This window comes from Dermatophagoides farinae, chromosome 1, assembly GCF_024713945.1.
Source record: "Dermatophagoides farinae isolate YC_2012a chromosome 1, ASM2471394v1, whole genome shotgun sequence".
Classification (NCBI taxonomy): domain Eukaryota; kingdom Metazoa; phylum Arthropoda; class Arachnida; order Sarcoptiformes; family Pyroglyphidae; genus Dermatophagoides; species Dermatophagoides farinae.
Window position 1 is genome coordinate 8,267,278 of NC_134677.1, and position 17,205 is coordinate 8,284,482.

The 17,205-nt window shown below is 30.2% G+C and overlaps 6 protein-coding genes across 7 annotated transcripts; 3 read left to right on the forward strand and 3 right to left on the reverse strand.

The window, feature by feature from the left end:
• The first annotated feature begins 92 nt into the window (after positions 1-92).
• LOC124492891 (uncharacterized) lies at positions 93-905 on the forward strand. The gene has a single exon (XM_047055904.2). It carries the CDS (start codon positions 109-111, stop codon positions 850-852), a length of 744 nt encoding a protein of 247 aa, XP_046911860.2. The 5' UTR covers positions 93-108; the 3' UTR covers positions 853-905.
• Positions 851-5,836, reverse strand: LOC124492874 (structural maintenance of chromosomes protein 3). 2 transcript variants are annotated; one of them, XM_075735187.1, is made up of 6 exons: positions 5,379-5,836; positions 3,629-5,022; positions 2,059-3,554; positions 1,495-1,995; positions 1,085-1,440; positions 851-1,007 (listed from the first exon to the last, which is right to left on the reverse strand). In XM_075735187.1, the coding sequence occupies exons 1-6, from the start codon at positions 5,742-5,744 to the stop codon at positions 927-929; spliced, it is 4,194 nt and encodes a 1,397-aa protein (XP_075591302.1). In that variant the 5' UTR covers positions 5,745-5,836; the 3' UTR covers positions 851-926. The 2 variants fall into 2 exon arrangements, with proteins under 2 accessions (XP_075591302.1, XP_046911839.2); XM_047055883.2 differs by lacking the exon at positions 5,379-5,836 and adding an exon at positions 5,101-5,233.
• Positions 5,837-6,306: 470 nt separating this feature from the next.
• LOC124492886 (tRNA methyltransferase 10 homolog C) lies at positions 6,307-7,981 on the reverse strand. The gene is made up of 2 exons (XM_047055899.2): positions 7,444-7,981; positions 6,307-7,385 (listed from the first exon to the last, which is right to left on the reverse strand). Exons 1-2 carry the CDS (start codon positions 7,976-7,978, stop codon positions 6,523-6,525), a joined length of 1,398 nt encoding a protein of 465 aa, XP_046911855.2. The 5' UTR covers positions 7,979-7,981; the 3' UTR covers positions 6,307-6,522.
• LOC124492888 (uncharacterized) lies at positions 7,790-11,260 on the reverse strand. Its single transcript, XM_075735189.1, is given in 8 exon segments — positions 7,790-8,117; positions 8,182-8,315; positions 8,318-8,360; positions 8,418-9,532; positions 9,883-10,299; positions 10,462-10,494; positions 10,561-10,675; positions 10,744-11,260. Coding segments are annotated over 8 exon segments (2,259 nt in total). The 5' UTR covers positions 11,011-11,260; the 3' UTR covers positions 7,790-7,982.
• Positions 11,261-11,448: 188 nt separating this feature from the next.
• Positions 11,449-15,057, forward strand: LOC124492876 (peptidyl-glycine alpha-amidating monooxygenase B). The gene is made up of 4 exons (XM_047055885.2): positions 11,449-12,079; positions 12,149-13,955; positions 14,029-14,125; positions 14,184-15,057. Exons 1-4 carry the CDS (start codon positions 11,760-11,762, stop codon positions 14,822-14,824), a joined length of 2,865 nt encoding a protein of 954 aa, XP_046911841.2. The 5' UTR covers positions 11,449-11,759; the 3' UTR covers positions 14,825-15,057.
• A 1,211-nt stretch (positions 15,058-16,268) lies between these two features.
• On the forward strand, positions 16,269-17,072 carry LOC124492895 (uncharacterized). Its single transcript, XM_047055908.2, has 2 exons — positions 16,269-16,445; positions 16,522-17,072. Exons 1-2 carry the CDS (start codon positions 16,269-16,271, stop codon positions 16,924-16,926), a joined length of 582 nt encoding a protein of 193 aa, XP_046911864.1. The 3' UTR covers positions 16,927-17,072.
• The last annotated feature ends 133 nt before the right edge of the window (positions 17,073-17,205 follow it).

A 17,205-nucleotide genomic window follows, 5' to 3' on the forward strand; every position in this document is an offset into this window, starting at 1 on the left:
TAATGAAAAATTTTTTGTTGTTGTTGTTGTTGTTGATCGAATTCAATTTAAATCGACAAAAATACATAATTAATCTACTTTGTGAAAAAGAAAAGAAAGAAAAAAGAAATGCCAAGAAATAATACATCCATATCGGAATCGAATCTAATTGAATCAATTATCGATGTTTGTGATGATTATGATAATAATGATGATCAATCGAAAAATAAATGGAATTGTCAGATGATGATTAATGATCCGGATTCAATGTCGGCAGCAAACATTATACTATATCAGATTCGATTACAATCAACAGCAAATAGTTTGAATCTACTAATACCAATATCATCGATACGTGATGAAAGATCGAAATATTTATTGGAAACAAAATTACATTTCAAACCAAATGAACATTATTGGCAAAGAGATTTAGATTGGAACAATGTCATCACTATTGGTCAATGGGAAGATCCAACATTATTAACACTTTATGATCAATTGTATAGGAAAATTGTATCGATAAGATTTCGTATCCATGAAGATGTCAATCATTTTCGTCGTCGTATTAATCGTGATCGTTTTACATTGGTACCATGGGATGAATGGGAAATTTGTCAACGTGTTGGCGCTTGCCAATGGAATCATTATAAACATACATTTCAACAGGCTAAATACCGATGGCCACAATATGTTTTTAATATAGCATATGTGATGCGTGGTAATTCATCACCATTCGATGATCCTGATGTTGAAGAAGATCATAAACGTAAAGATCGTATAATGGTCGAATTTGTCATAAGGATTCATAAACAGTATAAATCTTTACGAATGGAACAAATTAAGAAAAAAACATCTATTTCATCAGTAAATTGATTATTGAAAATAAAATTAATTTATTCAATTGTCGAAAGAATGTTGATATGTTGGATATAATAATTGATTTTAATTCAATTGTTATTCAGTTGTTCAGTTATCGGTGATAAAAATTTCAAAGCCGATTCTTTGCTAATACGTTGTACTTGACTAAGCTATTTTTTAAAAAAATATGCAAAAAGATAAAATGATTATACAATTTGTCAATTATACAATCCAATATAATAATTACCCCATTAACATATTTGACACCGAAACATCGATCAGAATGTTCAACCAATTTTGTTTTAAATGTAGTCACAATGAATTGTTTATGTCGTTGTTGTGGTTGTGGTGAAACCTGTGTTTGAATCATGTTTGCAATAAGTTCAGTACTTTGTGGATCAAGATTTTGATCCAATTCATCAAATATGTAGAATGGTGTTGGATCAACTTGTTGTAATGCAAGAACAAAAGCCATGGAAACTAGCGTTTTTTGACCACTTGAAAGCGACATTAAATCCTGTTTTGGTTCGTTCTTTTCCTCAAACGATACCAAAATTTCGATGCCAGCGAATGAATCAACACTGTCGATGATTGAGGATTGATCTTGTTCAAAGAAATAAATGTAAAAAAAAGAATGAAATAAGGAGTATAAATTACCTGCTGATGATCCCAAAGAACTTGAATTGAATGATGATGACAATGATGATGGTTCCGTCAATGTTTCACTTCTCATAGTAATCTCAGTTGAATTATTTGAGGTTGATGAAGTTTCGATTGTTGTTGATGACATATTTTGATCAGTATGATGACGAGTGATGAATTGTAAAAAAGCTGCACCATTTGGTACAAATCGTTTGAAAATTTCTTGAAAATAAAAATTAACCTGTTTATAGGTACGCATGATGATTTCATTCTTTTGGCCTTCAACCATTCGCATTAGATGATGGATTTTTTCTGCACTACGAATTTGATTTTCTTTTTCGCTTTTCAAATTATCAATCGTTTGACGATGTTCATGATATTCTCCCAATAGACTATGGTTGATTTTTCCACCTGGAATCAAATCATTTAATTGACGATTCAAATTTCTTACTGCTTTATTCATTTGGCTTGTAGTGTTTAAATTACGATATTGACTATCAAGATCTCGTAAAAAATCTACAATGAACAAAAAATATTAACAAATTATTTGCATGCAAAAGTGAGAAAACAAAATCATACCATTTGAAAACAATCCTGCTTGTTCTATATCGACCATAATATCTTGAATCTGTGAATCAATATTTTTACAGCCATCTTCTTTAGTCTGAAATGATTTTCGTAACAATTCCACTTCATACATTGCTTGTTGCCATTCCTGTTCCAAATGTTCAATTTCATTGTCAAGTTCAAATTTCATTTGTGTTTTATTCGAAAGTATCTCGTTGAATTGAGCAATTTTTCTATGAAGCGATTCAATTTGTTTAGTCCATTGTTGTTCTAATTGGTCAAATTTTTCGCATTTTTTTGCCGATGCTTGTAAATTTGATTGATAATATTCTATTTGCTCTATTTTTGTTTTCAATCTTTGTGTTGATAATTTTAAATCTTGAATCAATTCTTCCGTTATTTTATGTTTATGTACAGTATGATGAATTTCAGATTCCAAAGTTTCAATTTGTTCATTAAGTTCTTGAATTTCTGGCTGCAAAACATTTGGATCCGATTGTATTGATTGGATTTTATGTTCCCAAAAATTTTTCTCTTCAATCAAACAAGACATTCGTGTTTCATTTGAACACAGACATTTTCTTTCCATTTCAATTTGTTGATCAATCTGTTCGAGTTTTTTCGCCAAAACAGATTCCGATTCAATATCATCGTTTTGCCTTTCAAACCCATCTTGTAATGAAGCCAATTCTTGTTTTTTCAATGTTTCTTGACGATGAATTTCAAGATTTTCATCCATGATTCGATCACGATCAGATTCTAATTGTTGGATTTGTTCACGAATTTCTTTCAAACGTTTTTGACTGTCAGACAATTTTTGATACATTTCAAATTTGGTCAACTTATTTCGATCAATTTTCCTAATAACACCATGACGATCAATCATTTCACCATTGAGTGTGGCAAAGTCACAATGCCGGCTCTTTTGAAACAATGTCCAACAATCATGAAATGATCGACCAATGTATAAGCAAGCGAAAATATGACGAAGAACATTTCCCATTTCAACATTGCCGGGATCTTTGTTACGGATACAATTGAAAAGTGGTTCACATAATTTATTTACACTTTGTTCAATCGATGATTCATTTGTTGATGTTGATGGTGGTAAGCGATTAATCGCTAGAAAATGAAATGATCCAATCAAATTTAATCGTGAAATTTCATTCAATATTTCAATGGAAACATTTTCATTCGAAACAACATGTTGAAACAGATTATTCTTCAATAATGCTTCCATAGCATAATTGACCGGTTTGATTAAATCAATAAAATCTATCACTTGGCCATGATAGCCATCAATTACGCGTTCAGCACGTTTTCGTTCTTCTTCATCAACATCTTCATTTGAATTCAATTTTGATTGAAATGATTCCAATACTTGTTGAATGTTACGTTTTGTTGTTATTGCCATACTACAATGATCAAGTCGATTTTCCATTTCTTTAACATCGTTAGTGATTGAAATTGATTCTTTTTGTAGCTTTGTCAATTGGCTCATAATTTCGCTATATTGAATAAATAAATGAAATCAATTTTTCAACGAAAAAAAAAATAAAAATAAAAATCATCAGATACAAACCATAACTTGATTTTATTCGATTTTTTCGCGATGATCAAATCAGCCAACTCTTGTTTCAACGGTTCTAAACGCTGTAATCGTGACGTTTTTTCTTGTGAAATTTTCTTCAATGATTTTTCAAGCATCAATTTTTCCGATTTCAAATTAGCCAATGTTTCATTTCGTAGATTAGCAATGCATTGTTGTAGTTGTTGGATTTGTTCATCCAAAGGTTTCAAAAATCGTTGAAAAATCAATGAATTTCGTTCATTTGAAACAACTGACGATTGCATCAATCGGATCCAATTCAAATAATTCATACGTTTACTTTCCAATGATTTCAATTTATCATTCAATTGTTTTTCCATATTGGACAAGTTTTGCAATTCATGAATTTTATCATTCAATTTTTCATCATCTTGCAGCAATTCATTTTTCAATGAATCTATTTGTTCTAAATCAGTATCGGTAACAGCAACCTGTTCCAATGATTGTCGTTGTTGGCATAGATCACTCAATTCATTGTGCAATGTGTCCATTAAAAGTTTTGATGAATCAAATTTGGTTTTCAAATCACCGATCTCTAGGCGTATTTCTTCACGTTTTTGTTTTTTCTCTTCCAATCGTTCCTGAATATTTGATAGATTTTCCTGATTATGTTCCAAATTCTCAACATTTTGTTCATATTCTTGTTGACGATCTTGCCGAGTTTGCCGTAATTCTTCTAGCCCTTTTTGTTTTATTCGACTTGTTAGATATTTTTTGATTTTCGAAAGTCGTTCATATCGTTGAATGATTTCAGGATCAATATTCAACATGGAAAGTTTTTCTTCCATTAGCTGAATTTTCAATTCAATCTGTTTGATAAAATAATCATTTTCTTTGAGAATTTCCATTGTTTGAATTTTTGATTGATCAAATTTCTTAGCACCACTCATTGTACGTAATATATCGAGAATTTTACTTGGATTGCTTGTGGCAACGTCTGAAACGAGACCTTGTTTCACCAGGAAATAGGAATTATCACGAGAAAAACCACCACTTTCCAGAAAGGCTATCAATTCATTGTTTTTAGTCAATTTACCATTGATAAAAAAATTATCATTTGTACGGGTGATATGTCGTTTGATAATGACCAATTTTTCATTGATGGGAAAAAATTTATCCTCATTATCGAAATGTATTTCGACAAATGCTTCAATTATTTTAGCAGATTCATTAATCGATCGATTTTGACATATCAATAATAATCTTTGTTCTTCATTCAGACGATAATAATTGTCTGTCAATACAAATTCTAATGCCATTATTATATTCGATTTTCCTGCACCATTTGTGCCCACAATTATATTCAGACCCGGTGATAGATCATTGATTAGACAATATTTATAGGAACGAAATCCTGAAATAATAATCTATATGGATCGAAAAATCGAATTGCATCATTCACAATCATATGATAAACAAAACAATCAGAAAAATTATTTATCTACCTTTTTGATGAACATTATTTTTGGTAAGGGGGGGCTTAAATCAGTAAACAATCAATAACGAACAAACAAACAAAAAAACCGAATGATAGAAAATAAAAAACAAAGCAGACAAAAAAAATGGATTCTTTTTTCCGCTCAAAAAAGATTGTCCCATTCATAAATAACCGTACAGAATTATTGAAATTCAAAACGAAAAAAAAATTTTATTCAAATTGACAAACAAAAAAAATTTTTTTTTTTATTCAATACAAAAATCAAATTTCATCATATTTTTTTGCCAATCCATATACTTTCTTTACTGGATATTTACGATCATTTTGTTCCATTTTCATAACGACTGCATTAGCTAAATCAATATGACAATCATTGGACAGTCTGACCAGATTTTCCACTGTTTCATTGATGGCCATCGCCAATGATTTACGATTTTCATTTGTCCATTTAGGCAGTCCAACCTGGCAATCATCATCAGTTTGTTTACGAAATTGTGATGATATATTTGAAACACTATCGACTAAATCAAGGAATGAATTACGTGGATTTTGATTGACATTTGATTTTGTTTTTCGAATAACTTGTTGACGAATATCCTCTAATGATATGGTTGAAGATTCAAATTTAAATCCATCAAATTTATCATCCATATTTTTTGATTATATTTTTTTCGATCGCTACAGAAAAAAAAACTAAATTCGAAATCATTAGATCACGTGTTCAATAAAACTCAATAATAATATTTTGATTCGTCCATCACTTCTATGTAAAAAAAAAACAAGCATGCATTCATCGTGAAACGTAAAAAATCTAAAATTTTGATTTCGAATAAAAAAAAATTGTAAGTTTTGTATCACTGAATCTTTTAAAATTCACTTTTCGTGTTCTTTGAACCTGCATTTGATAATTGATAAAATCAAATACAGGTCAAGCAAAACACGGTAAATTAACAAAAAAAAACCGGCCTTAATCGTACTGATTTGGTAGATGATCATCAATGTTTATCAAATAATTTTGTTTTAATGGTACAATTTTTTTTATTTTTCTTGAATTTATAGATCAAAAAAAATCAAGTTCGGAAACATGGTATGTATATGTTTTTTCAATTCTATTGATTACATCGAATGTGCGTATTCTCATTACTTGAAAACTTTTTTTTTGTTCATGGTTTTCAAGTGTAGTTTGGTACGCTAAATCAATGTCCGTAAAATATTTAACACGTCAGCAATCATGAATTTATTTTCAGAATTTTATGATTGTATCATTTCTAATTTTTTACATTTTTTTCCACCCATTTTCTAGACATCCCTGACAAATATATATGGAATTATGCCAACAATGATCAATGAAATTATTAGAAACAATAATTCCACTTGTGTATTGATTGTTTATTGCAATACTTATTTAACATGAATTTTTGTTTTCTAATCATTCACCACCATCAATTAATTTATGTGGTTGAATTGATCGACGAAGTGCTTGTTCCCATGTAGCACCATGTTTAAGATGTAATAGAATTTCGAATGTACCACGAAAACTGAGAATACGTTTGACCATTGGTTTCAATCGAACATATTGATGTATAGGAAGCCGTAAACATTCTATTTCTTGTTCACGTGCTTTGTCCCAGGTTAATGTTGATTTCTTTGTTTTTGATACTAATGCACCGATTATATATACAGCATGTGGATCATATTCATCCATCAATTTGTGTGCATCTGGACTTAGATAAATGAATCGTTCGTTTGGCAATAATTGTTGATATGATTCACGATGTATATTCAAATGAAATTCTGGTCTATCAATAAAATCTTTCATATTTTTACATAATGATTCATATGTACGATTTTGATTTGGATCCATTTCTGTGAACATTAATCGAAATGGATCCTTACTATAACGATTTAGGTGATAAATTTTTGATATTTGTCGTACACATGATAATATTTCATAATGGGCCATTAATTGTTCAAGTCCACAATCGATTATTAATGGTTGTCCATATAGTTGTGCTCTTCGCAATGGGCCAAGCGTTTGACGATGACGAGCGTATTGAAAATATCTGGTAAACAAACTGTTACGCCAATAACCATATTGTAATTGATTTGTTTTCATATCAAAACAGCCAACATCTTCGAAATAATCTTCCTGTTCGGCCAATTGTTTTAATTGGGATTTTTTCTCCGCTTCTTTATCACGACGCCATGTATCAAATTCACGAATAAAAATAAAATTTACATAACGTAATCTTGAACTATGGCCATCATAACGTGATAACATTCTTTCCATATCTAATGTGTGATCAAATTTTCAATTAAATAAAACAATATAATAACATATATCACTCACCTTCGAATGGAATCGATGAAGGTGCAAACAATGAATATCGTAAAACATCATTATAATACAACAATATCATTTCGATATTTTTCCGCAGTGTTTCTCTTTGATCAACATCTTGTTCACGTAGCCACAATTCAGCATATTGATCCAAATCGATTGGATCAAATCCTTGTGGATATTGTATTAAACGTTCGTGAATAAATTCACGACTATATTCGGGTTGATGACAAAGTTTAAATGGCAGTTTTAAAAGTGGATATAATTGATCAAAATTTTCTCTTGTTTCAGTTCTTCGTAATAGACGTTCATTGTCAAGATCAGGTGCAATAACATTTACAAATCGACTAGATAATTTCAATATTTTATTGTTATTATTATTATTACGATTATTCACAACAAATCGATAACATTGGCGGAATAACATTTTTTTTTCGTTTACTTTATATAAATAATAATTACAAAAATAATCGAACAACAGAAAAAAAAACATGACAATCACATGTTCAATACACACACACACACAGGCATGATGTTCATTCATGTAATCAATTACGCCATTTAATTGTCGATGCAATTAAAGCATTATCAATATAACGTTGAACATGATCCATTTCGAATTTTGTGCTTATCAATGATCGTAATTCAGTTAGCCGTTTACGATCACGTAGTTTTATTAAAATCTAACAAAGGAAAAGAAACAAATTTTTCAATCAACGAAAAAAAAAATCACAATTATATACTTACATCGGCAGCATATTTATTCATATGAAATTCTTTAGCCAATTGTAAACGATTTTCAATATCATCGACAAGATCAAGATATTTTTCCAACATTTCTTGTGGTGCTGAATTCTTATACAATACTTGAACAATATCATAATTGGTATGATATTGCGACGAATTTTACGACTACCAAGCCATGACTGAATTGGAATCAAATTCGATTAGAGATTTTAGATTACATCGATCAACATAAATACCTTATATTCAAAAAGATTATCAATCTCTTGCCAACGCATTGTTTTGGCCAATGATTGTAATGCGATCCATAAAAATTGTCGATCACTAATCTGAAATGTTTTTTTCAAATGGAACGGTGATGCAAAATTATTATCAGGTAAATGATGATGATAAAGATGACAATAATGAAGTGTTTCCATCAATGAAAGTCCAATTAAACAAGGCCGTGGCTGATGTATCACAAATAATTGATTGTCTTCAACGTTCGATTCGACATGATTCGATTGTTGTTGTGGTTGTTGCACTATTCGTAACACCTCATCACAACGGCGTCGATCATCCGATTCGATTGGTAATTGATGTTCCAATAATGTGATATGTTCTTTTATCAATGAATGATATTGAGTTAGCTCAATACCACCGGTAGTAAAATTTAATAAGGCACGTTCTAATGCACGAATTTGTTGTTGTTGAGCATCAGTATTTGTTGATTTTGTAGCCACACGTGAATAAGTTGCAAATGCAGCATCTTCATATCGACCCATCATATTCAACATGTTCATCTGTTCATCTAATCGTTCGGTTGAACGTAAATAGATTAGATAATGATCAGCAGCAATTGGACGACGTATCAATTCATAAAGTATTATGGATGGTTTCAACGTTTGTTCCAGAAACTGTATCACCAATGTTATCGTATATTTATCTCCATTAAGTATTGCATAATCTAATAATTCAAGTTTTTGTTCTCGTCCTCGAAACAAAGATAGATTGACATGATCAAGATCACCGGCTAAAATTCTATCTACAGCTTGTCGTGTAGATAATTTCGTCATGTTCATTAATGATTTCGTGGTCGTCGTCGTTGTTGTTGTTGATGTTGTCGAAACTAAATTCGATTCGATTAATTTGGCTATTCGTTGATCAATGTCATCATCAATGAATTCTATGATGAATTTACCATCATTTTGTGAACAGTCATTTTCAACACTTGATGAAGTAATTGATTTATTCACATTTTTCTGTAATGATGATGATGAAAAATCTTCAGTTGTTTTCGTCGATAAAAATATTGAATTTTCTTCTTCATCTTCATAATCAAAAAAATTGGCTGCACCTTGTTTTCGTTGTTGTTGTACAATATTCAATGATTGTTGTTGATGATGATCAACATCGTTTGTTTGTTCCATGTTTCAATGGACATATTTTTAATTGACTTGATTTTGGAAAAAAAATTTATTAAATTGAAAAAAAAACTTGTGAAACGTCGTCTTCACAATGAATCCTTTCACAAAGGGCGTTACAAGATTCTCAAATTTCAATTCAAATCACAATTTTTTTTTTTGGAAAAAAATTATTTATATTTACAGTAATAATCTCCTGTATAAATGATTTTTGTTGTATATCATCATCATAATTACAAAGAAAATAAAATGTCTCATAAAATGAATTTTTGTGTTCAGTAAAAACGTTTTCTCGAAACTTCTTGTCGTTTTTGGTAGATTAACAATCCAATAACACCGGCAATAACAAGAACAATGATGGTTAAAAATAGATAAAAGAAAAACCGTAGCCAACTCATCCGTCCGGATGCTGAATGATCATCATCAATATGATCACGTGGATGTGCCGAACCTAAGGCGTGTGGAATGATCATAGCTCGTTGATCTAATTTATCCATCAGATGAATAGGTGTTTCTAGACGATAAGTTTTTATGGAAATGATATCATGATTATCACTAAGATCACCGGTTGCAGCCGTTATGCCTAGATAAAGACCAGTTGGAAGATAAACACCATTCGAAATGAAACAATCGGTCCATTCACCACTACCATCAACATCGGTCATTACAGTCAATGTATCATTATAATATCTAATGGCAATGTATGTATCATGTTCAGCTGTACGAAGTTTAGCTTCACATCCAGCCAATTCAGTGTGTGTTCCATCACGATCATGATCATAGGCCATTGTAGCATTATTAACCATAGCCGAAATGTATGGATGTGTATGAGCGTGTGCACCATTTTGATTGGCATAAGTATCCAAAAATATGCCTAAACCCCAGAAAAAATCAGCACTACCAAATACATTGCCTGTTACAAATAATAATGAAAGATGAGCACATCAAAATCATGAATTCAGAGAAAATAAAAATTTACCTGGCTGCATTGGATGTTTGACATACCAAAATGCCATACCATCACCAAACAAATCTTTACCATGGCCGGTAATTTTAAATTCCAGATGTACTTCCCAATATGGAAATGTGATTGGCTGAAAAAAAAATCCATTAGAATTTAAATTAGAATTTCGAATAGTAATTAAAATCGATTAAAACATACGACTTTATTCCATAAACCACCATGTCTTGATTGTTGATCCGGTGTAATACGAATAAAATTACTGGACACTATTGTATGACCAATTATATCCCAATTAGGTATTGTCATACCGGTACCTTGATATGGTCTCATAAGTGAATGTTCTTTTTGTGGATAAAAACCAAGATCTTCATATTCAGTATGAGTTCCATGTACAGATTTTATCAATAACAAACAAATGGCACAAATCATGAAATATATGATCGACATATAGATGGTCTTTCCCATTTTGGCAATAAAAGTGTGCTTTATTTCAGAAGAAAATTGAAACACTTGGAAACACTTTTATAAAAAAAAAATTAATTTCAAATTGTTCGATGTTTAAAGGCATATATCGAACAATTTGAATTTGATGATCGATCGATCGATCTCAGAACAACAACAAGGAAACAGTATGTACCGAAAAAAAAAATTTTTTTTAAGGAAAAAATTTCTCAATCAAACATCACCATATGATGATGATTTCAACGATACGTCAGTTTATTTTTTTTTATCAAAAAGTAAAAAAAAAATGTTGCTTCCATCCATAAACAATGTATATACATGAGAACATGATCACGTGATCATCCTAAATAAAAATCTTGTTGCTAGCACACAAGTTTGTATAGTAGCACTGATATTAGGTAGTAGTAGTGGCAATAGAATGCATTATGCAATTTTGCCAACATTACAAAAAACATTTGTGATTTTTGTTATTTCATTTGGCATTTGATTCGCGTTTCACACTCTGTTTGTCACGAATTGTCAACCAAAAATTCTATTTCAATCAAAAATCCTAAAAAAAAATCGGAAATTGTCGCCATGATTTGATTGCCATCAACATTGCCATTGTGTGTTCATCTATGTTCATCTATAGATGACTTTATCATCACATCAGTGGAAACAATTTTCTTTTTAAAATTCCATATGGATCACAAATAGTTTTTTTTTTAAAAAAATTCAACTTAATCCGTTTATTTTAAGAATTCAAAAAAAAAATGATGACAATGAATCATACATTCGAATTATTTGTATTGTTTTTCATTACATTTTTTCTTTCATCAACTACAATGGTTAAAATGAAAATTGTACCAAAAAAATCATTATCATCAATGGCCGATTTTTATACATTGGAATTAAAAATGCCACAAGTATTACCGAAAAATGATGATGAATATTTGTGTACTGCTGTCAATATAAGTAGTGAAGAAATTTATATTAAAAAATTCGATCCAAATGCCGATTCAAATCGAATTCATCATATTATCATATTTGGTTGTAAAAATTTACATCGTACACAATTATATCCAAATAATTGGTAAGAATATTCTTCTTTTGTAAATGATAAATTAAATTTTTTGAATTTTTTCAATTCTTCGATTGATAGGCATTGTTCACATGCACAACTTTGTCCAGGAATGCGTGTCATTTATGCTTGGGGACGTAATGCACCATCCTTACAGCTGCCACAAGATGTTGGTTTTCGTGTTGGTGGCGGTTTATCGTCCGATATAAATTTTCTTATACTTCAAGCACATTATGCTCATCCATTAAATGAACATGATTCTAGTGGTGTTCGTCTATTATATACAATTCAACCACAACCATATGTTGCTGGAATATTTTTGCTAGCATCACTAAACGGGATAATACCACCGCATAAATCACAAAATCATGTAGACATTAATTGTCGTCTTAATCGTGATCCAATCACTGTATTTGCTTATCGTGTACATGCTCATGCTTTAGGCACTGTTGTATCCGGTTATCGTTATTCACATAATCGAAAAAAATGGGATCTAATCGCTAAAGGTAATCCACAATGGCCACAAGCATTCTATCCAATGGATAATGCAATGGAAATCGATAGCCAGGATATTATTGCAGCACGTTGTACTTATAATTCTACTACACGAAATACATTGACCCTAATGGGTTCAACTGTTGGTGATGAAATGTGTAATCTATATCTGATGTATTATTCAGAAAATACAAATCGAATGATCAACAATGGTGATGATTCAATGTCACGATCATTTTTCTATTCAGTAGATGAAAGAAAAGAAAGACGTTTAGATATGGAATCATGTGAAGATGTTGAATTTGAATCAGAATTTTATCGAAATCTTCCTGAAGGAAATGATCAACCATTACCACGTAATATAACTATGGAACAATCTGCATTAGACCAACATTCGGCTCATAATCATCCTCATCATCAACAGTCAAACAACATTGATTCACGTTTTGATGTGACTGAAGGAAAAAAAATTGAATTTTTTCAAGATCTTAATTGGCCTTCAAAAAATTTTCATTTCGGTCAGATTACGGCCGTTGATTTTGATTCAATGGGAAATATAATCATTTTTCATCGTGGAAAACATGTATGGAATGAATTATCATTCGATTTGGAAAATAATTATCGTCGTATACAGAATGGACCTATTGCAAAGCCGACAATCATAACTATTAATACAAAATCGCAGAAAATTATTGATAGTTGGGGTGAAAATCTTTTCTTCATGCCACATGGTTTAACTGTTGATCGACAAAATCATTCCATTTGGTTAACCGATGTAGCTATGCATCAAGTATTTCGATATTCATTAGATAAATCTGATGTTAAAAATTATCGAAAAGCTATACTTGTGCTTGGTGAACGTTTTAAACCGGGCGATGATGATAAACATTTTTGTAAACCAACATCAGTAGCCATTGATTATAGTAATGGTGAATTCTATGTTGCCGATGGATATTGTAATAGTCGTGTGATTCGTTTCAGTTCAGATGGTCGTTATCTTAATCATTGGGGACATAAACCAATTATCAATGATCTTCCATTTCGTCCATCACCAAATTCATTGAATGTTCCGCATAAAATCTTATTGATTGATAATAATGATGTTGATGGTGGGGAGAAACTTGCCTGTATAGCCGATCGTGAAAATGGACGCATCGAATGTTTTCTTGCCCCATATGGACAATTTCGTTTTCAAATACATTTACCACAATTTAATGGACGATTATTTTCGATTGCTTATTCGAAACATGATGATATATTGTATGCAGTGAATGGACCTTCATTATGGCCACAAATGACCGATGTCAAATCTCGATCACCTGATGTTATGGCATTTGCATTCGATTTTCATACACAACAACCATTGGCTACATTTGCACCAAAATTAACTGGAGTATGTGATGATTGTTTCGCAAAATTTGTGCAATTTGAAATTTATTTTGTTTTTTTTTCTCCAATTTCAACAGACATTCAATGAACCACATGATATTGCCGTGTCACCAACTGGTGATGAAGTGTTTGTCGTCGAAATTAGGCCAAATAATATTTGGAAATTTACCAATTGTAAATATACCATTTTCTATGCTAATTATAATTAATTTGTGAATTTTATCTTGAATAGTTCGACCTATAGAATCAATGAAACAACAGCAACATGTCGTTGTCGATAGTGGCCGATTGAAAACACTGCAACAACAAGAAACAAGTTCAATAAAAAACGCATCATTAGACATGAATATGATGAATTTGCCGATCAAATCAAAAATAATTGAAAAAAATGACCAACAAAAAAATATTACAATTTCAAATCTAAATTTTTCATTCGAATTATTACAGATTCGAACGAAAGAATTTCGTGAAAAAGTATGGTCCAATAATGTTTTGTATTTTGTTCTGTTAGCATTGTTTATATTCATCATGATCTTAAATGTCCATCATACATCATCAACATTACGATTTTGTTCAATATTATTATCAACAACGGTAAATTTATTGAAAAGAAAACTTACTTTTCGTTCTTCATTGAAAAATAGTGAACGTATACGTTTAAGTGATGTATTAAAATCATCAACAAAAAAACGTAAATCATCATCACGTTCAGATAATAAACGATATGGTGGTTTTAATCGTTTACCACAAAATGAAGAAGAATCTGATCTAGTCATTGTCACTGATGATGATGATGATGATGATAATGATGATTCGGATGTTCTTGAAGATTTTAGTCTTTCACAACAAAAAAACAAAAATCATGTTATTTGAAAAAAAAATGGAAAAGTGCTTTCTTTCTATCCACCACTTACCACCACTATATAAATATATATTACTCATCGATCATTTCATTATTGATTTTTAATTTTTTTTTTTTCACTGGCAATCATTTATTGTTTCATCGATTTATTATTATACATACATTTTTTATTTTATTTGTTGTATTGTGTGTATGATGTGATGATTTGTTTTGCAAATAATAAAACCAAAGATTTTTTTTTCCATTCGTTTTCCATTTTATAGATTTATAGATTTATTTATATATATAAAATGGCAAGATATACCAAACAACATCGACAATTACCGGCTAATGATCAACCATCATCTGGATGTATAGCCAAATTGTTGATGACAAACATTTTATTACTATTAATCATTTTGCTCATTTATTTGATTACAACATTTAAATCGAATGATGATGATGATGTTTTAAATCAAAATTACAACTGGATTACAAAATCATCAAATTTTTTTACGGCAAATAATATTAGCCTGAAAGAATCGCTGGAATTTTGTCTGCCCGGTAATAATAATCGGATAAAACATGAAGAAGAAGAAGAATTGTTAAACGAATTTCGCCAAAATAATGTATGCAAAGAAATTGATTGGCAAAAATATTCCGATAAACTTCAACATGAAAATTCTCAATTAGAAATTCAAATCCATCGTTATAATGAAATGATGGATGAAAATGATGATGAATATAATCATAATCGTATCAATTTGATTGTTTTAATCAAATTTATTCTAGATCATCATAATAATCATCATGTTCGAAATTCAATACGAATAATCGATATGGAACAAACAACAATGAATCGATTTAGATATATTGTACAGATTGAAAACAATTTTCCTGGTGATGATGATCATGATGAACAGCAACAACAACAACAACAAATGGATTATCATTATTCTTATGATGAAAATATTATCATGTCAACACGATTAGAATATTGGGCAAATCGTATTTGGTTATTGAATCTAACGACAATGGCATTGTTTCGATTTGATGATGATGAAAAAATTGATCATATTTGTCTGATTAATTACTATGGCAATCATACAAATCGATGGGAATGTTTGTGAATTTTTTTATTTTTTTAAAAATCGAAATAAATATCTGGCTGTGTCTATGTTTTTTTTTTGTTCCGAGGAAAAAAACCATTATGAATTGAATGGAGAAAATCGAAATTTCCATTCGAATCGAAGCACCTCCTACTCCGTTTTCTTTTCGTCGTTTGTGGTTTTTCTTTTGATCATCTTCATTTGTAAAATGGTTAGGTTATGACAAGCAGCAACCAACCAACCAATTCATTTCATTTGCAATTAATTTTTTTTTCCATTTCGAAATTATTTCCATTCTGTCTGTGTCTTGTCTTGTATTTGTAAATCAAAAAAAAAAAAAAAAAAAAATTTTTTCATTTCATTCAACATGATTGAATCAATTCAATTTTCAAATGTAAATAAAATTTCTTTTTTTTCATTAGAAATGCGTATCGATTATCATTTGGAACGAATTATGAAACATAATCGATTGATAAATTTTAAAAATTCTATCCGTTCATTTTCCATTTATGAACGAATTCTAGAATGTTTATTGGAAATAACCGTAAGTTGTAATGTTATTGTTATATTGAATATCATGTAAAGAATGTTTTTTTTCCAACAACAACAACAACAAAAAGACTTCCACACAGAATATTATTGGTCGTCGACAAAATCTGATTCGAAATGGCCATCATTTTTGTCATTTATTATTGGCAATAATTCATTCGAAAAATGATCGACATTGGAAACAACAGATATTGATTGAATTGTTTCCATTTTTCAAAGAAATCTGCACAAATCTTGGCCAATTAATATGGGCATTAAATTCGAATAAAGAACATATCCGTTATGTTTGTAAAGTGTTTGCTTTGCCTGAATACTATTTCCGATGTACATCGTCAACATCATTATACGGTGGTGAATTCATACCGATCAAAGCCATAATAATACAAATGAATCGTAATTGTTTGATGACCATCCATGAATGTGAAACAATTCGAATGAATATTCATCATATGGTAAAAGAAATTTATTTTAATTGATGATCATTTTTTGTTTTCTGGAACAACAATCATTCATTTTATCAAAATTATTCAATTTGAAAACTTTTTATTTTATCAATTTTTTTTTTTGGTTTTGTTTTGCAATCACAAATTAAAAATGAATTTAAAATTTCGAAATTTTCAAATCTTGGCCATTTGATTACAAATGTTCATAAACGACGACGACGACGACGATGAGCGTAGTTTACAAATACGAATAAAATCCTGGGCGCGCATACTCGCGAATATTTTTTTTTTTTTTTTAATCGAAACACCGAA